At 42.9% G+C, this 21,195-nt stretch overlaps 1 protein-coding gene across 3 annotated transcripts; it reads left to right on the top strand.

The window, feature by feature from the left end:
- The first annotated feature begins 116 nt into the window (after positions 1 to 116).
- On the top strand, positions 117 to 19,652 carry tfap4 (transcription factor AP-4 (activating enhancer binding protein 4)). 3 transcript variants are annotated; one of them, XM_043711462.2, is made up of 7 exons: positions 117 to 347; positions 10,371 to 10,536; positions 10,964 to 11,062; positions 12,495 to 12,665; positions 13,873 to 14,016; positions 14,229 to 14,396; positions 18,907 to 19,652. In XM_043711462.2, the coding sequence occupies exons 1-7, from the start codon at positions 259 to 261 to the stop codon at positions 19,072 to 19,074; spliced, it is 1,005 nt and encodes a 334-aa protein (XP_043567397.1). In that variant the 5' UTR covers positions 117 to 258; the 3' UTR covers positions 19,075 to 19,652. The 3 variants fall into 3 exon arrangements, with proteins under 3 accessions (XP_043567397.1, XP_043567398.1, XP_043567399.1); XM_043711463.2 differs by lacking the exon at positions 117 to 347 and adding an exon at positions 403 to 972; XM_043711464.2 differs by lacking the exon at positions 117 to 347 and adding an exon at positions 1,023 to 1,349.
- Positions 19,653 to 21,195: the final 1,543 nt, after the last annotated feature.

Genomic DNA, 21,195 nt, shown 5'->3' with positions numbered 1-21,195 from the left:
CAGAAGCAAACCGGACTCTGGTTGCGCCCTGTCCGGGGGCTCGGCCAGGACCGGGGAATAGTCCTTTGTTTACATGCAATCCCGGTCCCGGCGGAAGGAGGCGGCGGTGCTGCGAAGGCACCAGCTGTTTCCCGCCATTTACAACCATCTGATAGAGCGATCAGCTGGAAACACACACAGAGAACCAGAACTCAGCCAGCCTTTTATTTAAGACGATTATTATTATTTGTGCACAATTATTTTCTCCAGGTGCAAGACATGGAATATTTCGTGGTGCCGACTCAAAAGGTACCTTCATTCCAGGATTTCAGGAAGAGTGAGAAAGAAGTGATAGGAGGTCTTTGTAGGTGTGTACTTTTCTCTCCCCATTTATAAATTTTTAATATATTCCTTATTTTTCTTTTGCTACTAACAAGCGAGGCTCCATCTGCTGTCTGCATGGAGGAGCTTGCACAGCCCCAGGAGGAGGTGGGGGATGCGGTGTTGTTGTTGTTGCTGCTGCTGTTTGCTGAGTGACGGGGCTGCAGCGGCCAGGAAGGGTTCCACGTGGATTCGGGGTTTGGAACGCAGCGGCTCCAGGCAACATTCCAAAGTGGAATGGATACATTCGGAGGTTCCAAACACACCCACGTGGAAAGAGCTGCAGCCACGTTCTCCGAACTGGTTAAAGGAGGGGCAGGCGAAAACCAATTTCCGATTACTCCTTCCCACTCCTCTCCCCTCAACGGCTATCCAAATAAAACTCCTCACCCAGGGGCCCACGTGCGTCCAAAGTGGTCACTTTCCGGGTGGAGTTTGCGGGTGGGCGGTCGAATTAAAAACACCTACGATGACGATGAAGATGAGGGTGTTGGAAAGATTTCCCCTTCCATTCGAGCGTTCAGCTGCAAGATGTTGATCGACTCTTCCGTCCCCGGAGTTGGGGCCGAGCAGTAATTTGGGCCTGCCTGTTCCTCTGCAGCCCAGCTAGAGGTAGTGGGCGTGGGGCAAACCGGGAGCTGTAGTCCATTTTGGCCGCTCTGAATTCTGGGAGTTGTAGTTTCCTTTTAACTGCCGAAAGATTCCATTCTCAATTATATTTAACCCAATCTATTTCCTCTGCTTATCAACACTGCAAAGGATTGCAATTCTACGACGTTTGATGTTTAAATTATTTTGAATATACAAGGATCAAAAACAAAATACGGCGGATGCTGGAAATACTGGCAGCATCTGTGGAGAGCAAAGTAGTTTGTGTTTGGTCGATGAGTTTTATCAGAATTCAGTCATTGTGAAACATTAATTCTTGTTTCAGTCGTCTCAAATTCTGCCAGACCTGCTTGTGTGGAATAGCCCTGTTGGGCTGAATGGTCAGTTTCTGTGATGTAATTCCTGTATATGTCTGGATTTCCAACCTTTGTTTATTATTGAATATATTCTGTGGGATTATCAATGGTGCTTACTGGATTACTGATATCTTATCTGTGAACTGGTTATTTACATCTTGCTATTGCAATCATTGGTACTTGATTGTACAGAATTTAAAGCAGAGAAACAGGCTAATTGGCTTATCTGCTTAATGCCAAATTTTATATATACATGCACAGTCCTTCTCTCTCATTTATGTATTAAGTCTCTTTTTAAATCTACAAGGGTCACCAAGTTCACCCTGTATAATACAACCTGTGTTACATCTACCCCTGGAGTGTTTGGTTTGTGACAGGGGAGAATGAGCTTTAGTCAGTAACTAACCTGTCTTAGGAGCGATTGATGGTACAGTGTAGAAGGAACATTACTTTGTACCTAAATCATTTGGTACCTACCTTGGGAATATTTAATGAGACTATTATTTGAATATATTTATTATTATCTGATTGATTGAGATACAGTGAAAAGTATTGTTTTGCGTGCTGTCAAAACAAATTCTACCTTACATAAGTACATAAAGGTAATAGAACAGAATGCAGAATATAATGTTACAGCTGCAGAAAAGGTGTAGAGAAAGATCAACTCTAATATGTGAGAGGTCCGTTCATAAGTTGGATAACGGAGAGGAAGAAGCTGTAGTTGAATCTGTTGGTACGTGTTTTCAAACTTTTTTGTATCTTAAGACAGATAGTAGAGGGTGAATGAGAGTATAAGACCATAAGACATAGGAGTGGAAGTAAGGCCATTCAGTCCATCAAGTCCACTCTGCCATTTAATCATGGATAATGGGCATTTCAACTCTACTTACCTGCACTCCCCCCGTAGCCCTGAATTACTTGCGAGATCAAGAATTTATTAATCTCTGCCTTGAAGACATTTAATGTCTCAGCCTCCACTGCTCTCCGTGGCAATGAATTCCACAGGCCCACCACTCTCTGGCTGAAGAAATTGACCCCCTCTAATTCTAAGGCTGTGTCCACGGGTCCTAGTCTCCCCGCTTAACAGAAACAGTTTCCCAGCGTCCATCCTTTCTAAGCCATTCATTATCTTATAAGTTTCTATTAGATCTCTCCTCAACCTTTTCAATTGTAATGAATACAATCCCAGGATCCTCATTGTATGTTAGACGTACTATTTCAGGGATCATCTGTGTGATTCTCTGCTGGACATGCTTCGGTGCCAGTATGTCCTTCCTGAGGTGTGGGCCCAAAATTGGACACAGTATTCTAAATGGGGCCTAACTAGACCTTTATAAAGTCTCAGAAGTACATTGTTGCTTTTAAATTCCAACCCTCTTGAGAGAAATGACAACATTACATTTGCTTTCTTAATCACGGATTCAAGCTACAAGTCCACCTTTAGAGAATCCTGGACTAGCACTCCCAGATCCCTTTGTACTTTGGCATTTTGAATTTTCTCACCATTTAGAAAATAGTCCATGCCTGTATTCTTTTTTCCAAAGTGCAAGACTCACATTTGCTCACTTTGAATTTCATCAGCCATTTCCTGGACTACTCTCCTAAACTGTGTAAATCTTTCTGCAGCCTCCCCTCCTCAGTACTACCTGCCTGTCGCCTAACTTTGTATCATTGATGAACTTCGCCATTGTTCCCATTTCTTTCATCCAGATCATTAATATATAAAGTGAATAGCTGCGGCCCAACACTGAACCCTGTGGGACACCACTTGTCACTAGCTGCCATTCTGAAAAATAATCTTTTATCCCAACTCTCTGCCTTCTGTCAGACAGCCAATCCTCAATCCATGCCAGTAGCTCACCTTGAACACTATTGGTCCTCACCTTACTCAGCAGTCTCCTGTGAGACACCTTATTAAAGGCCTTTTGGAAGTCTAGATAGATAACACCGCTGGGTGTCCCTGGTCTAATCTATTTGTTACCTCTTCAAAGAATTCTAACAGGTTTGTCAGGCACGACCTCCCCTTACTAAATCCATGCTGACTTGTTCTAATCTGACCCTGCACCTCCAAGAATTTAGAAATCTATAAGTATTACTGGGATGAAGTGGTTTTTGATTGTTCGCTGCTTTCTTGAAGCCATGGGAAATATAGATGGAGTCAATGGAAGGAATGAATGGTCTTGTGATGAACTGGGCTGTGCTCACAACCTTCTGTAATTTTTTGGGGTCTTGGGCAGGGCAGTTGCTGTACCAAGCTGTGATGCATCCAGATAGGATGCTTTCTGTGGTGCATCTATAAAAATTGGTAAGAGTCATTGTGGACATAGTGAATTTCCTCTAGCTTTCTGCGGGAGTAGAGGCGCTGGTGTGCTTTCTTGACTATGGCATCAAAGTGGATGAGTCAGGACAGATTGTTGGTGATACTTATTCCTAGGAACTTGAAGCTCTTAACCAACTCTACCTCAGAACTATTGATACAGACAGGGACATGCCTTCCACTCTGCTTCTTGAAGTTGATGACCAGCTCCTTCATTTGCTGACATTGAGGGAGAGTTTGTTGTCTTTACTCCATGCCACTAAGCTGTCTGTCTCTTTTCAGTACTTAATCTGGTGTCACTAACACATTTATAAATAGAGTTAAAGCTGAATTTGGCCACACAGTCATGTATTTATAAGAGATTGAGTACACAGCCTTGCAGGGCACCGGTGTTGAGATAATCGTGAAGGTTTTGTCACCTATCCTTACTGATTGCAGTCTGCGGGTCAGGAAATCGAGGACCCAGCTGCAGAGGGGGCAGCAGAGTCCTAGGTCTCGGAGTTTGGAGATGAGTTTGGTTGGAATTATGGTGTTGAAGTCAATGAATAGGAGTCTGTCGTAGGTGTCCTTGTTATCCAGATGTTCCAGAGACTGAGTGTAAGGCAATGCGGTGGTATCTGCTGTGGGCCTGTTGTGACGGTAGGCAAATTGTCGTGGAGGCTGGAGTTGATGAGTGGCTTTACTAACCTGTTGAAGCACTTCATAATGATGGATGCCATAGCCACCAGATTGTAATCACTAAAGACCGGAGCCTGATATTACTTTGGCACTGGGCTGATAGTGGAAGCCTCACACTGGAGGAAGGAAAGGTTAAAGATGTCTGCAAATGCTCCCGCCAGCTGAACTGCTGTGGTCACTGGACATTTTTTAAGTGTGACATCTGTAGAAATTACTTGTACGTAATTTTTTTTTCTATCATGTTTTCTTTCTGCATACGATAGTAGCATGGTTGCGGTATTTTGTAGCATCCTCTTGCAGTGTTTGGTACCCTTGTATTGTTTCCTGGAGTTCAGAATAATCACAGTACAGAAGGAAGCTGTTTTATTCAATATATCTGTGTCTGCTCTCTGAGAGTTACTCAGCCAGTCTCACTCCCCTGCATTTTCTCTATAGGACATGCACTTGTTTATTTCATCAGATAATTATCTTCTTCCTTTTTTGAAACACACAATTTAATGTGTCTCAATCTCACACAGGAAATGCATTCCAGATTCGAACTAGTGGCTTCATTTTTTAAAAAAAAATGTTTTTCCTCATACTGTTGTTTTCTCAATTACCTTATTGTATTCTCTGGTTCTCAATCTTTCCACTGATCTTATCTGCTTTATTCAGATCGTTTATGATTTTGAACATCTCTGTTAAATCTCCTCTCAGACTTCTCCTCCCAGGGAGAACAGCTCCGAGTCCTCCATTCTATCTTTGTAACTCAAGGGGATGCAGAATAGTAGTTTGTGTTAATGAGTGAGTGACATTTGCTCAGCCCAAAGACAGGTTCTTGGTTCATTGAAGCTGATTTTTAAACTTTAATTTTCTTGGCAGTTCCATCAATTTTGGTTTGTCATTACCTTCTGTTCTGTTACAGGGCTAGGATGCCTGTTCTAAATCACCTTAGCAAGAATGGGAATTAAAACTATGCTATTACTGGTGTTTGAATCACAGCTAATGGAGCTAACTGGCCCCCATTAGTAATCTTTCTAAATTGATCATTAAATATTTACAGCATTACTAGAAAACTGTAATTCAGTGTATCAGAGGAGCTGGGGAATTTAAATAAAATGACCAGATATTAGTAAAAATCTGTCATACTTAAATGTCTTTCAGAACAAAGTGAATAGGATTGGGGCTCATGTACTAGTATACATTGCAAACTGGTTAACAGACAGAACGCAGAGAGAAAGGATGAATGGATAATTTTCAGTGTAACAAACTGTTACTAGTGAGGTACCCCAAGGATTGGTGCAAGGGACAAAATTTTACAATCTGCAGAAATAATTTGGGTGGTGTTCATAATCCAGACTTATTGTCCATCCCTAATTGTCTTCGAGAAAGTGGTGGCAAACTCCTTCTTAAACTGCTGCAGTCTTTGGGTGTAGGGACACCCACAATGCTTCTTGTATGCAGGTTCCAGGAAGGAACAGTGATGTATTTCTAAGTTAAGGTGATGAGTGGCTTGGAGGGGAATTTGCAAATAAAGGTGTTCCTGTGCAACTGCTGTCTTTGCCCTTCTAAGCGGGAGATGTGTGTTTGGTGAATGGTATTGAAGGTGTCTTTGTGAATCTCTGCAGTGCATCTTTTAGATGGTACACAATGCTACTATTATATGGTGTTGGAGGGAGTAAATGTTGAACGTGGTTGGTTGCTAATCAAGTGGACTGCTTTGTCCTGGATGGTGTCAAGCTTCTTGACTGTTTTAAAAGTTCATCTATGCACATAAGTGTATTCCATCATACTCTTGACTTGTAGATGGTAGACTGGCATTGACGCAACAGGAGATGCAGAATTCCTAGTCTCTGACCTGTGCTGGGGCTACAGTATTTATATCTAGTCCAGTTCAGTTTCTGATCAACGACAACTCCTAGTATGACGAGAATGGGAGATTCAGTGATGCCAATGCCATTGAATATCAATATTAGATTCTCTTGTTGGAGATGGCCATTGCCTGGCACTTGCATGGTGTGAATGTTAATTGACTCTTGTCAGCCCAAATCAGGATATTGTTCAGGTCTTGCTATATAAGGACATGGAACAGCTTTAGTATCTAATGAGTTAAGTATGGTGCTGAACATTGCACAATCACCAGTGAACATTCCCATTTCTAATTCTGTGATGAAAGAAGGACATTGATGAAGCAGTGGAAGATGTTTGGACCTAGGACACTACCTTGAATAATTCTCACTGTGATGTTCTGAGGCTGAGATGATTGACTTCTAACAACTACAACCATCTTCCTTTGTCCAATTTGACCTCAATCAATGGAGTTTGTCCCGTAATTCCCATTGATTTTCAGTTTTGCTAGTACTCCTTGATGCCATATTTGACCAAGGGCAGTCACTCTCATCTCCTAGAGTACAGCTAATTTCTCAATGTTTTTAGACCAAGATTACAAAGAGGTCAGAAATCAATTATCTCTGGCAGAGGTCAAACTGAGTGTCAGTGAGTAGGTTATTCCTTTGCAAGTGCCACTTGATAGAACTGCCAATGACTCCTTCCATGAAGCCCTTTTTTTTGATGATCAAGAGTAGACTAATAGGGTGGTAGTTGGCTATGTTTGATTCGTTCTGCTTTTCCTGAATAGGACATACAGAACAATTTCCCATATTGCCAAAGTTATGGTTATACTTGGACAGAACATGGTTAGTTCTGGAGCACAATTCTTCAGTAGTATTGCTAGAATGTTGTTATGAGTCATTGCCTTTGCAGATTCCAGTTTTGTTAAGTCATTTCTTGATATGAGTGAATCAAATTAGTTTGAAGATTGGGGGACAATTCTAATTTTTCAAATTTACAAATGACAAAACTGGATGGCAATGTAAATTTTGATGGGGAAGCAGGGTTGTTTTAAGGGGACAGAAGAGGCTAAGTGAATGAGCTAGACATAAAAGATGGAATATAATGCAAATAATTACAAAGTTATCTACTTTGGTTAAAAAAAGGCAGAATGTTTCTTAAATGGTGAGAGGTTAGAAAAATACTTGGTGCCAAAGGGATCTGGGTGTCCTTGTTCAGGAGTAGCTAAAAGTTTGCATGCAAGCACAGCAAGCTGTTGGGAAGATAAATGTAATGAAAGCCAACATAACGAGGGAATTTGAGTACAGGAGTAAAGCTGTCTTGCTGCTGTTGTGTAGAGCCCTAGTGTGACTTCGCTTGGAGTCTTGTGTACAATTTTGGACTCCTTATGTAAGGAAGGTTATCCTTGTAATAGAGAGAGACCAACAGAGCTTCACCAGATCAATCCCAGGGAATTGAGGAGTTATTTTATGAGAAGAGTTTGAATTATTCTGTAGAGTTTGGAAGAACGAGAGTTGATCTCATTGAAACTTGCCACATTTATATTGAAGATTTCTTCTGTATGGGGAATCTAGAACCAGGAGTCAAACTCTCAGAATAAGGGGTCGGGCATTTATGACTGATGTTAGTAGGAATTATTTAGAGTAGTGAATTTTAAGTTAAAAATCACACAACACCAGGTTATAGTCCAACAGGTTTAATTGGAAGCACTAGCTTTCGGAGCCCTGCTCCTTCAATAGGTGGTTGTGGAGGACACAATTGTAAGACACAGAATTTATAGCAAAAGTTTACAGTGTGATGTAACTGAAATTATACATTGAAAAATACCTTGATCGTTTGTTGAGTCTTTCATCTGTTAGAATGACCATGATAGTTTCATTTCTTTCATATGTAAATCACAACTTTTCTTTTAAAAGTTACATTCTCAGGTTAACTGTAACAACTGGTGTCAGCCAGATAATATGTTGAAGGTGTTAGCCCCCTGTGTGCCCTGTCTGTGCCATAATGTTTAGACTGATTCTAATATGAAAAGTGAGTTCAGAGCCTTATATGGATTCATGCAGTTTTTGAGCAAAGTTCAATGTAACTCTGCAAGTACAAATTCACCCCACAAACACACATGTATATGTTGCATGTGGGTTTTTGAGTGTCTGTCTGTTTGGGGTGGGGGGTTGTATTTGTGAGTGTAAAGTGTCTAAGTCTGTGAGAGGGTGCATGTGTGCGTGTCTGTAGGAGTGTGTCTAGGGTGGGGGATTGTGAGAGAGTGGATATGTAAAGTGATCTAAGTCTAGGAGGAAGTGTGTCTGTGGGTATTTGTGCGTGCGTGCGTGCAGGAGTGCGTGCATAGTGCAGTGGTGGTCACCTGTATAGTGACATGAACCCAAGGTCCTGGTTGAGGCCCTTCCTTTGTGTACAGAACTTCGCTATCAGCCGCAGCTCGGCCACTTTACGCTGCTGCCTGTCCCGAAGCCCGCCTTGAAGGATGGTCACCCGAAGGTCTGGGGTTGAATGTCCTGGATTGCTGAAGTGTTCCCCAACTGGGAGGGAACACTCCTGTCTGTTGATTGTTGTGCAGTGCCCAATCATCCGTCGCCATAGCCTTTGCTCGGTTTCCCCAATGTACCATGCCTCAGGACATCCTTGCCTGCAGCGTACAAGATAGGCAACGTTGGCTGAGCCACATGAGTACCTGTCACATACATGGTGGGAGGTGCCCCCATGTGTAATGGTAGTGTACATGTCCATGCTGTGACATGTTCTTGCAGCGCCTATCGTGACAGGGTTGTATGGAGTTGTCCTGAAAGCTGGGCAGCTTGCTACGAACAATGATCTGTTTGAGGTTTTGTGGTTGTTTAAAGGTGAGCAGTGGAAGTGTGGGGAAGGTCTTGGCGAGGTGCTCATCCTCATTGATAATGTGTTGTTATCACATCCCCTCTTTAGCAGTATCATTCACCTCTGTTACCTTTCATTCAGCCAGGTTTGTATCTATGCATGGCAGAGGCTAAGGAACAGATTGGAGTAGAGATGTTTAATTGTTGTTGAGTCAGGAAATTGTGTGGTTGAAGAGTACATGTCAATTTATGGCTGAAATTTTGAGTATTGCAGAATTAAATTGTATTTTTGGTAATATTCCTTTTTCATTTTAAAAGGAAGGATCAATGTAAGATAATGGAGATATTGCATCTGCTTGTATTTCCCGTTATAAATTCATATTTACATTTCTAGGGCAAAAGTGTACAATGTGTCTCACTGTAATTTGTAACACCCCTGTGTGCCACACCACCTCTGACAGGAAGTAATAATTCCAGCCTAATTGCTTAATAGTCATAGAGTCATAGAGATGTACAGCATGGAAACAGACCCTTTGGTCCAACCTGTCCATGCTGACCAGATATCCCAACCCAATCTAGTCCCAATAGAGACAGTTTCACTATCGATTTAGACATTTGGGGAAAAAAAACCTCAAAATCAGGGCCAATAGGTATCTTTTGTTTTCTGACTCTTAGCTTTCAGAATTTCCTGCTTCCTGTAAAGACTCCATTCCATTCTCATAGTTTGACTGTCTCCATTGCATCTGTTTTGATGCTGCTGCTTTCCACAGTGGCACTCCTGTCATATCTTCCTTCTCCTTCAGTTGAGGATTGAAATGGCCTTCAATGATGTTTAACCCATTCCCTGTACTTCTGCCCCCACCTGCTGCCACTGCCACCCCCACCACTACCACCATGTAAGGGTTGCCATTGTCCTCCCTATCCATGGTCATCCTTCATCAATTTCGCCACCTCCAGCAAGGTATCACTAGCAAACCAATCTTCTCTTTCCCTCCCTATGACCTCCTCAACAACCTGGTCATCTCCTCCAATCAACCCGAACACATCAGTCCCTTCCCACACAATTTCACACTTGCTCTTTTACCTCCTCCGCCCTCAAGGCCCCAAACGCTCCTTAAATGTGAAGCAGCATCTTACTTGTATTTCTTTCAATCTGTTATAAAACAAAGGACTGCAAATGCTGGAGGATCTTAAAGATCAGAAATTATTTGAGAAACTCAGCAGGTTGGGCAGCATCAGTGGAGAGAAAACAATTAATGTTTCGAATCTTGTGACTCTTTTTGGCAATTTCAGTTTTTGTTAACCGTCACCCAAGTGAGCAACTGTGAAAGGAATTAATAGAAAATGAGTGGGAGAATAATGTTATTAATGTCTTGGTAACTTTTCCAGTCTGGCTAATATCCCACTGACCCAGGAATCCCAGAGAGACCAGGAAAGGAGGATACGGAGAGAGATTGCCAACAGCAACGAGCGCCGCAGAATGCAAAGCATCAACGCTGGGTTCCAGTCCCTGAAAACACTGATACCCCACACGGATGGCGAGAAACTCAGCAAGGTCAGGCACAGACTGGTCCTCACCTTCTATCCGCTTGTGCTGTTTGTGGGATCAGAGATGGTTGAGGTGCTTTGATAAGCAACACTGAATCAGACACTGGTTAACATCACTTGGAATTGCAGAGGGTGAGGGTAGGGGCTTGATTTAAATATCTTCTCTTTTGTATTGGTCAATGTGTAAAACAATGTGGGTTTCAACAGTGAAAAAGCCAATTTGTCCAACTGAATGATGGAGGAAAGGCTTTCAATGCTACAAATGATGGGGTCCTGTTGTCAACTATTTAAAATAATGTATCATTGGAAAAAATCCCAAAAATCGGCTTCATTCACAAGTCCGTTTACTCCCAGTGATTGAAGATATTTTGGTTCGGTGATTGAGCTGCTTGGAGGGACTGAGTTCATGCCCATGTGATTTATCTTCCCCACAGGCAGCCATTTTGCAGCAAACAGCAGAATATATCTTTTCGCTAGAGCAAGAGAAAACCCGGTTACTTCAACAGAACTCTCAGCTGAAGCGTTTCATTCAGGTGGGCACTGTGCTTTGAATTTATGGGGAGGGGATGACATGGTGCTGACTATTGGTCATATTTTCCTTGGACACCAGGTATGCTGCTGGACACAGCCCCTGCTGAATCAATGTGTTTGTGTGTCTCATTTGATTTGGAGGTGGTGCAGTTTGATTGGGTTTTTGTGGTTAATGTTAGTAGTGAACTGCATACTGCACCTACTAAAGGAACCTGTTCATGGAGAGCACATGTTGCCCTGGAGACAACAAGTGGTGGGCAAAGGAGCACCAACCTTGACAATAGGATGAAGGGCAACTCATTGAAATTTGCAGGACACAAATCTCTTCTGACAACAGAGAACTGTTTAACTGGCAACTGCATCAATGACCCCAAAGAGTCATTGAAAAATGTGACATTAGCAAATGCAAAGAGGACAGTTGACCATAGCTATAATGAATACTGGGGAATGTATATCTTTGTTTGAGTGGTGAATGTTCATTGAAGTCAGTGCTTTACAAACATATAGAAGGAGGCCATTCAACTCAAGTGCCTCAACCACCTGAGGAAGAAGCATTGCTTCGAAACCTGTTGAACTATAACCTGTTGTTGTCATTTTTGACTTTGTCCACCCCAGTCCAATGCTGGCACCTCCAAGTCCATATTCCTTGGTTGTCTTAGACTTGAAGCATTTCTTGATCTTAGACTTGACTGAAAGTTTTTTATTCATTGTATGAAGGAATCAATGGCTAGGCCAGCATTTATTTTTGAGAGGGCATTTAAGGGTCAACCATACTGCTATGGGTCTGGAGTTGTGTGTAGACCAGATCAGATAAGGGTGGCAGATTTCCTTCCCTGAAGGGCATTAGTGAACATGATGGGTTTTCTTTTTTTTTTAAATTAGTCACCAATGGTTTCATTAGGTCAGCTTTTTATTGAAATCTATTTCAGCATTCATCATGGTGGCATACTATCCCATGTCTCCAGAACATCAGCCTGGGTTTCTGAATTACTAATCCAGTGACATTACCTCCCTGATGATGAGCCCCCCCCCCCCAAGCTTACTTGTAATCATTAATCACATGTATATTTCACAAGGTGTTTTTAACAGTAATTGTGTGTAGGTACTGTGTCTGAAGAGACAATAATCAATTTAAATACAGCAATCTTTCACTAACAACAATAAGGTACATGACAAGATCTTTGGAAAGTAAATATTGCTGAAGACAAATGGGAGAACCTATGTAACATCTCATCTGTCAATGGTGGAGCGTTCTCACTGCCCTGGAGTGTCAGCCAGGATTTATGCTTAAGTCTTGAGCCTGTGAAAGCACAAACATTTTGACTTTGAGGCTGATTTGGTTCACTGGTAACACCCTTTCCTCTGAGTCCGAGTTTAATTTGTGATCACCCCTGAATTAGCTGGCTCCGAGTTTAACAGAACTTTGCCTTCCAGGAGTATAGTGGTTCCTCCCCTAAGCGGAGACGAGCAGAGGATAAGGATGAAGGGATTGGCTCCCCAGATGTTTGGGAGGATGAGAAGCTGGAGGACCTGAAAAGGGAAATGATTGAACTTCGGCAGCAGTTGGACAAGGAGCGTTCAGTCAGGATGATGTTGGAGGAACAGGTTGGTGGCATATGCTTTGAAGCTCTTGCACAGATGAAAGCAGCACCAAATGCATTCTAAGGCACATAGGCCGGGAAGTCCCACATTTGGTCTTTGTGCTGAGTCCACTGATCACAGTTGCTTTAGCACCCTGCCTCAGAGAAGGCAACATAATCCCCTTGTTTGATTTCTTGGATGTTGGCCAGTGACATTGAGTTAGTTGCAGTGCCTCATATTATCCTTTTTATTCCATTCATGTATGAAGTTGGGCATTGATGGCAAGGCCAGTATTTATTCTTCTTAAGAAGTAATGATGGTAAACTGAGTGACTTACTGGATCATTTTAAAGGGTGGCTAAGAATCAACACCATTGCTGTGGATCTGGAGATGCTTGTAGGCCAAATAAGGATGGTAGATTTCCTCCACTAAACAGCATGAGTGAACTAGATGGGAGTTTACAGCAATTGGCCATTCATGACCACCGAGGAGAAAGTGAGGACTGCAAATGCTGGAGATCAGAGCTGAAAATGTGTTGCTGGAAAAGCGCAGCAGGTCAGGCAGCATCCAAGGAACAGGAGAATCGACGTTTCGGGAATAAGCCCTTCTTCAGGCTCGATTCTCCTGTTCCTTGGATGCTGCCTGACCTGCTGCGCTTTTCCAGCAACACATTTTCAGCATTCATGACCACCATCTTAGATGCGATCTTTTCTTATTATTTAACTTAACTTTCTCATCAATCTGTTCAGAAATGTTAATACACATCTCTGGAGCAGGTGGAATTTGCCTCCTGGCCCAGAGGTAGGTACACTACCACTGCACCACAAGACCCCCCACAAGATTTATATTTGAGATTTAATTAACTGAATACATATTCCCCAGTTCTGGTGAAATTTTAATTTGAGTCACCTGCTCAATAGTCCGGGCCTCTGGATCACTCATACTCTGACCTTAATCACTATACTACCTTACTCCTAAATGGCAAACGGACACTGATTGGACATGCAGTAGTCTCTTGAACAAACCACAGGGGCACAGCTGTGGAATGGTGTAAGGGAGTAGTGAGGGCAATGGTGCAGCAGACACCTCCTGTAAGACTTGCAGCACCCTGTGTGAAACAGGAGCCCTTCAGTGCATTAGAGACTAAGCTCCTCGCAGAGCCTATTCTAATTTGAACTCTGTAAAGCTCTTCACTGTCCCTCCGAAATTGATGAGGTGCATTTGTTGGCAGGTTCGTTCACTGGATGCCCACATGTATCCTGAGAAATTAAAGGCCATTGCACAACAAGTACAGCTGCAGCAACGGCATCAGGAACAAACCAAGATCCTTCAACAGGAGGAGCAACAGGAACCCGAATCCCAACTTATGACGCAGGTCAGCACTTGCCTCATTAGTGCTAAAGCTATGCATTCTCAGTAACATTGATTCATGATTACACAGGGGTCATGCCTCTTCTAAAATCAGAACAATAATCTTTACTAATATTCATGTGTGAGTCTTTAGCCAATGACAACTATGGGCTCTGTAAAAGGTTAGCAACCTGATGTGATGCATTTAATGATTGTTCTTTGTTTTGCAACTCTCAGCTCCTGCCAGCGCATGTTTTCCCAGCATCAACCCACCATCCAACTGTCATTGTGCAGACTCCACCCCCACCGGCTTCGCATCAAGTTACCGTGGTGACAATGGGACCATCCTCAGTCATCAATAGCCCTTCCACTACATCGAGACAGAACCTAGACACCATTGTGCAGGTATGGCCACGTAGACGCAATACTGATAGAGATCATCACAGACAAACTCTTACCCCCAAAAGACAGACATGCTCAGCCCGCTCCACTCCATCCCATCCCACTTAGAAAGGAACTTGTCAGTCTGTGACAACGAGCAATCTTCCCTCTCTTCATCACCAGAATTCTTTTGAATTACTTAGTGTAACATCTCAAACAGGATTGACTGCTATTAAGTCATTGTGCTATCAGACAATATCATAACCACTGATTTGGTGTTTGCAGTTATACAGCTCCAGGAGAAATGTCAAGATACAATATGGACCCTCTACACCACATTTTGTTAAATTGACCAAGGCCTTTGACAGTCAGCTGAAAGAACCTTTTGAAATCATCACAAAGGTTTGATAGCTCTATGAAAACATGGTCGCATATGCCCTACATGTTGCATCTTCTGACTCAAGCCCATTATTAATGTAGTTAAACAGGGATGTGTGCTAACTCCAACATGGTTCATGTTTTCTCTGTCATACCTGTCTGATATCTTCCCTGATGTTGAATTTGGCATCAAAATCCAATATCACATGTAGGAAGCTGTTTAATCTGAACCAACTTCAGGCAATGACCAAAGTCTATAAGACCATATTTTAGAAACTTTCTGTTTCCTGATGTCAGTGCGTTAGCTGCTGATTCAGAACTGGACAGGCAATGCAACATGGACTTGTTCCCCAGTGCATGTAACAATTAGGAGCTTATGATTAGCATGAAGAAAGCTGAAGCAATGTACTAGCCTACTCCATGAAAGCCCTATCTTGTGACCAATATTTCAGGCCATGACTAGAAACAGTCAGCTTGGGGTAAGTGTACTTATCTTGACATCATATTCTCTGTCTTTGATGACAAGACACATCCAAGAATTACCAAAGCAGGCATAGTCTTAGGGAGGCTTAAAATGTAAGTCTGAGAAAGAAGAGGAATAAATATGCCTAATGAAATAAAAACAAATTGAGCAATAGTCCTTCAAATTCTACTTTTGGACTGCAAGATTTGAATTATGTACCAGAGTATTGCCAAGAAGCTCAGCTACTTTCTCATAAACTACCTTCAAACTTCTGAATGTCAGATGGCAGGACAAAACCAAGGTCACAGCTGAGCTGGTTTGGTATGTGACCAGAGTGCCTGACACTGAGTGAATCTTTTGCAGAGGGTACAGAGTCATGGGATTTGAATCCATAGCCTGTAGAATGTTAATGTAATGTTGATGGCAGTCACATGATTAAGTAGAGTACTCTGGAAGTGAGCAGATGATTTAACCTGAGTGAAGAGAAAGTGTATGTAGAGCAATCTGTAAGTAGATTTTTTACAGAACGTTCCGTGGGCTCCAGCAATGTTACTTTGGGAGGCCCTAGTGTTAGATCCTAAACACATCAAAACGGAACTTGAATTTGGGGTCCATGTGCTGTGATGGTGGCCTAAGGAAGCACCACGAGGACTTTCCAAAGATATCACTTCACAGTTTTGGTTTTGACTTTGAGACCTGAGAGGACCTCATTACATGTGGTTCAAAACAGTGCAGCACGGAGCCTGAGGAAAAAATTCAAGGAGAGCCAATGCTGAGCCAATAAGCTTCAGACAAACCTTAGATTAGCTTCAAAAGCAATCTGTGTATTTGCTGGAACCATGCCAATCATTCCAGATAAAGCATATAGAAGCAGGGGGAAGCCATTCAATTTTTCTAGCCACCTCCATAATTCAACTAGGTGACAGCTGATTTTCTATCTCAATGCTGTCTCCCTGCACTACTTCCCCCCCCCCCCCTATCACTTGATATGTTTAATATCCTGAAATCTAACTATCTCAGGAAGACCTCCTTCTTGCAGATATGCCAGAATTGAACACAGTTGTTCCAGGTGGTGTCTAAACAGGATCACAATGCTTTAGACATTGAACTGACGATTTATACCGATAATCTAGTTCTTGATGATTTGTATACTTGGACACATCTCCACAGTTCGTAGTCTCTCCCCATTTAAGAAATATTCTCACTCATCTTTCACAATTGCTTGATTTTTTTTCTAGATTGAACTGCATGTCCTGTACTTTAGCACTTATTTATTATGTCTGTGCACCTTTTGTTACATCCTACTCCCATCTACATAGTTTCCTGTGCCTCCTAATTTTATATAGAGAGTGGGCGCTGCTTTGCTTTTTCTTCTCGAGTCGAGGGATATGTCTCCTGGCTGAAAATAGCCAGCTGTTTCAAACAGAATGGAATATCTCTGAACAATCAGTGCAATTGGATTATTTTACCAACTTTGCCTTTAATTTACACCCTTGCCATCACAAGTCCACGTCTGACATTCCTTCCTTTACTCAGCCTATACTGGAAACAGCCCCCTAACTTCCTAGCTCAGTTTAACTGCATTTATTCCTGCAAGGACTCCTCCATTGTACCAGTTTTCCATTTCTGATATCTCTGTTCTTACAATGCTTCCAATATATCTGCATATTTCCTTTATGGAGGATTACCCACCTCTCCCACTTCTATAATTGGCTATGCCTGTTCCTGGACTTTGTTCTCATCTGTTCCCCTCCCTCCTGGAGCAATAATAGGGTTCTCCTTGTCCACATCTTAATGCAAAATCATCTACATTCAACGGATTGTCCTCTGCCTTTCCAGCACCTCCAGTTTCGGCATCATTACCAAATACACCCTTGTCTTCCCTTTCGGCATTTTGAAGCATTCACTTCTCAGTCATTTCCTTTCCTTCCCTCCCCATGCGAGTCCATTTGATGCAACACAAGCTGTGCAAAGCACCAAACACTCACCTCACCACCCCTGACTTGGAAATATATCACTTCTTCAGTATTGCTGGGTCAAAATCTTCAAACCCTCTCCCTAATGACATTGTGGGTGTACCTTCACCAAATGGACTGCAGTGGTTCAAGAAGGCAGCTCACCACTTTCTCAAGGATATCTTAGGATGGACACTAAATTTTTTTTTTAGATTCCCTACAGGTTGGAAACAGGCTCTTCGGCCCAACAACTCCATACTGACCCTCTAAAGAGTAACCCACCTAGACCCATTTCCCTCTGACTAATACATCTAATACTATGGGTAATTTATCATGGCCAATTAATCTAATCTGCACATCTTTGAATTGTGGGAGAAAACCAGAGCACCCGGAGAGGCCCACGCAGACACGGAGAATGTGCAAACTCCACACAGACAGTCGGCGGAGGCTGGAATCGAACCGGGTCCCTGGCGCTGTGAGGCTCCAGTGCTAACCACTGAGCCACCGTGCTACCCGTTGGACCACCCATTCATTAATTTTTTAAAAAAATAATAATTTCAAGGAAAACCGCAATTGATTTGAAGAAGTAAGAGGATAGGAACAGTCTCATTTCCTTTCTCTTGTGACTCCAAATTGATTCCTAAATAACATGTTACCCCTCTGCAATGTTTGTCTCACCCAGTGGTTCTTCTCCATTGTCCTTGGTCTTACTCCCAAAATCTTTACCTGTGTACAGATCAGCTGCATCCTTTCTGAGATCTCTGCACTGGACACCTTGTGTTCATGGTCCATCTTTGTAAAATATGGTAATTGCCACACCGGCAATTATCCCTCAAACTCTCATCAAGGATTACAGTCAATGTTTTACCATTTACTTTTACTTCTTTCAGTTTGGTGTCCTGTATTCATCACATTCAATGCAGTCAGCAAAACATGAATGAGTAACTGCTTTGCAGAACACTTGTGCTCAGTTATAAATGCAACCTCAAGTTTCTGGTGGTCTGCCAGTGATCCCTACCTTGTCCCATACTGGCCTCATTGTCCTCCGCCTCATTGTCTTCGGCCTCCTAGTGTTCCAATGAATCTTGAGTCAAGCTTGAGGAACAGCACTTGTAATAGGTCTGCATTTTGGTTCCCATTTCTTCTCTGGTTTTCGTTTTTCATTTTTTTTCCCCCTTTAATTGCAGCTGTTCATCACTCTGCCATTCACAACTCTGCAAGGCGCACATTTTTCTCCCCCGCTTCTCCCTTTTGTCTTGCATCAAGAACCTTATGTTATTTAATCTTTCTTGTCTTCCACCCTATCACAGATGTTTCCTTTCTTTTTCCCCTAAACTTTACCCCTTTCCAACACAACCCCTTTCACTAGCTTAAAAGCTGTTACATTTTTATATTTTTCCAGTTTTGAAAGGTCATCAAATTAAACTGTTAACTGTTTTATTTTTCCATCTTTACTGCTGAGTATTTCCAGCATTTTGTTGTCTTTATTACAAGTGGGCGTCATGTCAAATTGTTGCCTAGAGTCACTGACACCAACTGCGGCCACTCAGGCAGGTCTATTTGACTTATGAAGCCGCAGTTTGAACCTCTGTTCACTAAAGCTGTCGGTAATTTAATCAATAACTGAAACTTTGGAGCTTTTATAAGAATTTCTTTCTGTACCCTGTAACCACCTTTGTGTATCTCCCTTACCTCCAATGAGCTGTCGACCACTGAGTTTCTTTTATTTAAATCGCAGGCAATCCAGCACATTGAAGGAACGCAAGAGAAGCAGGAAGAGGAGCAGCGGCGGGTAGTCATTGTCCAGCCTACCCGTGTTTGGTCAGGCGCTGAATCGGAGAGAGAAGCGACAGAAGCACTTGTGCCGCGTGATGAGAAGGGGCCCATGGAGAGGGTTCTCCCGTGACACTACAACTATACCAGGCCGGGATTAATTCAAACATCGTTCCCAATGTTCTTCTCACAAAAGGAAAAAAAATTTTGGTCTCTTTTTGACCTTCCCAATACTGTAAACAGTCTCAGTCTGGAATGAGAGTTTATCAAAAATCTGGACCATACCAGAAGGGATGTAAAATCCTTTCTTGTGCTCATGACTACCTTGGAATTCATAGCTGAAGTGTTGCTGAGGGACATTTTAGCATCCTTTTATTTTTTTACGTTTTGGGGAGGGGTGGGCGTTTCAAGCACTTACCAATTTGTTCAGTCCAGTGGGGGTAACTTCCTCCCATTGAGAACTGTGGGCCCCACTTCTACAATCACTGCCCCCACCCCCACTTGTACTGATGTAGATGATTTTTAAGCAATGTCCTTTCATGTAGTTAGTTTGTTAGTTCCTTCCATTTTTCCCTGTATCCATAATCGAGTTTTACGTTGATACAAGGTTTGTGTTCATTGGAAAAACTTCTATTTTGTTAAGAAAGTGGGGAAAAAAGGCACTTGCCTTGCAGAGAGAAATAAAGTTTGTACTTTGTTTTTTTTTAACTATTTTTTTGTGCGCATCTGTTTTTCTATGGGTAGGTGTTAAACATATGTGCAGAAATACATCAAATGAATACAGATTGGAAGACCATTGTCAAATTTGGAATAAATAGGGAATGTTTGACATTTTGCAATGGGTGTGAAGTAGGAAAGTCATGAATTGGTTGTACATGTCTTCCAGTTTTTAATTCTGTTAGCACTAGGATTCCTGTTCCTAAATTATTGCTCCATGACACCTACCATATGTTGTACCTGAGAGAACAGGACTACAGTGTGGGTCTAATACCACCAGTGATCTAAAGGCCTACCAATGCTCTCATTGGCTATCTGAATACTATCTATCTCCTTAAATCAACAACACCACATTTATGTAGTATGTTGAACATGGTAATAGACTTGATGATGCTCACTATGAATGTCGACAAATAAAGTTTGACACTGAGCTACATGAGCTATTAGAAAAGGTGATCAAGAGTGGGATTTTTTGTTTTTAAAGTCAAGTTAAAGGTGGAGCTGAAAAATGTGTCGCTGGAAAAGCGCAGCAGGTCAGGAAGCATCAAAGGAGCAGAGAATTGACGTTTTGGGCATTAGCCCTTCTTCAGGAATGAGGAGGGTGTGCCAAGCAGGCTAAGATAAAAGGTAGGGAGGAGGGACTTGGGGGAGGGGCGTTGGGAACGCGATCGATGGAAAGAGGTTAAGGTGAGGGTGATAGGCCGGAGAGGGGTTGGGGGCGGGGAGGTCGGGAAGAAGATTGCAGGTCAAGAAGGCGGTGCTGAGTCCGAAGGTTGGGACTGAGAAAAGGTAGGGGGAGGGGAAATGAGGAAGGTGGAGAAATCTGCATTCATCCCTTGTAGTTGGAGGGTTCCTAAGCGGAAGATGAGGCACTCTTCCTCCAGGCGTCGTGTTGCCATGGTCTGGCGATGGAGGAGGCCAAGGACCTGCATGTCCTTAGCGGAGTGGGAAGGGGAGTTAAAGTGTTCAGCCACGGGGTGGTTGGGTTGGTTGGTGTGCGTGTCCCAGAGGTGTTGTCTGAAACGTTCCGCAAGTAGGCGGCCTGTCTCCCCAATGTAGAGGAGGCCACATCGGGTGCAGCGGATGCAGTAAATGATGTGTGTGGAGGTGCAGGTGAATTTGTGATGGATATGGAAGGATACCTTGGGACCTTGGGGGGAGGTGTGGGCGCAAGTTTTGCATTTCTTGCGGTTGCAGGGGAAGGTGCCGGGAGTGGAGGTTGGGTTGCTGGGGGGTGTGGACCTGACGAGGGAGTCGCGGAGGGAGTAGTCTTTCCGGAAAGCTGATAGGGGAGGGGAGGGAAATATATCCTTGGTGGTGGGGTCTGTTTAGAGGTGGCAGAAATGACGAAGGATGATACGATGTATCTGGAGGTTGGGGGGTGGTAGGTGAGGACCAGTGGGGTTCTGTCCTGGTGGCGATTGGAGGGGCGGGGTTCAAGGGCGGAGGAGCAGGAAGTGGAGGAGATGCGATGGATAGCATTGTCAACCACGTCTGAGGGTAAATTGCGGTCTTTGAAGAAGGAGGCCATCTGGGT

The sequence above is a fragment of the Chiloscyllium plagiosum genome, unplaced genomic scaffold (assembly GCF_037043375.1).
Source record: "Chiloscyllium plagiosum isolate Xiang-an unplaced genomic scaffold, Cpla_swu_hap1 HiC_scaffold_20, whole genome shotgun sequence".
Classification (NCBI taxonomy): domain Eukaryota; kingdom Metazoa; phylum Chordata; class Chondrichthyes; order Orectolobiformes; family Hemiscylliidae; genus Chiloscyllium; species Chiloscyllium plagiosum.
The sequence above is the reverse complement of the archived record's forward strand: the minus strand, read 5'-3'. Positions and strand labels throughout refer to the sequence as shown.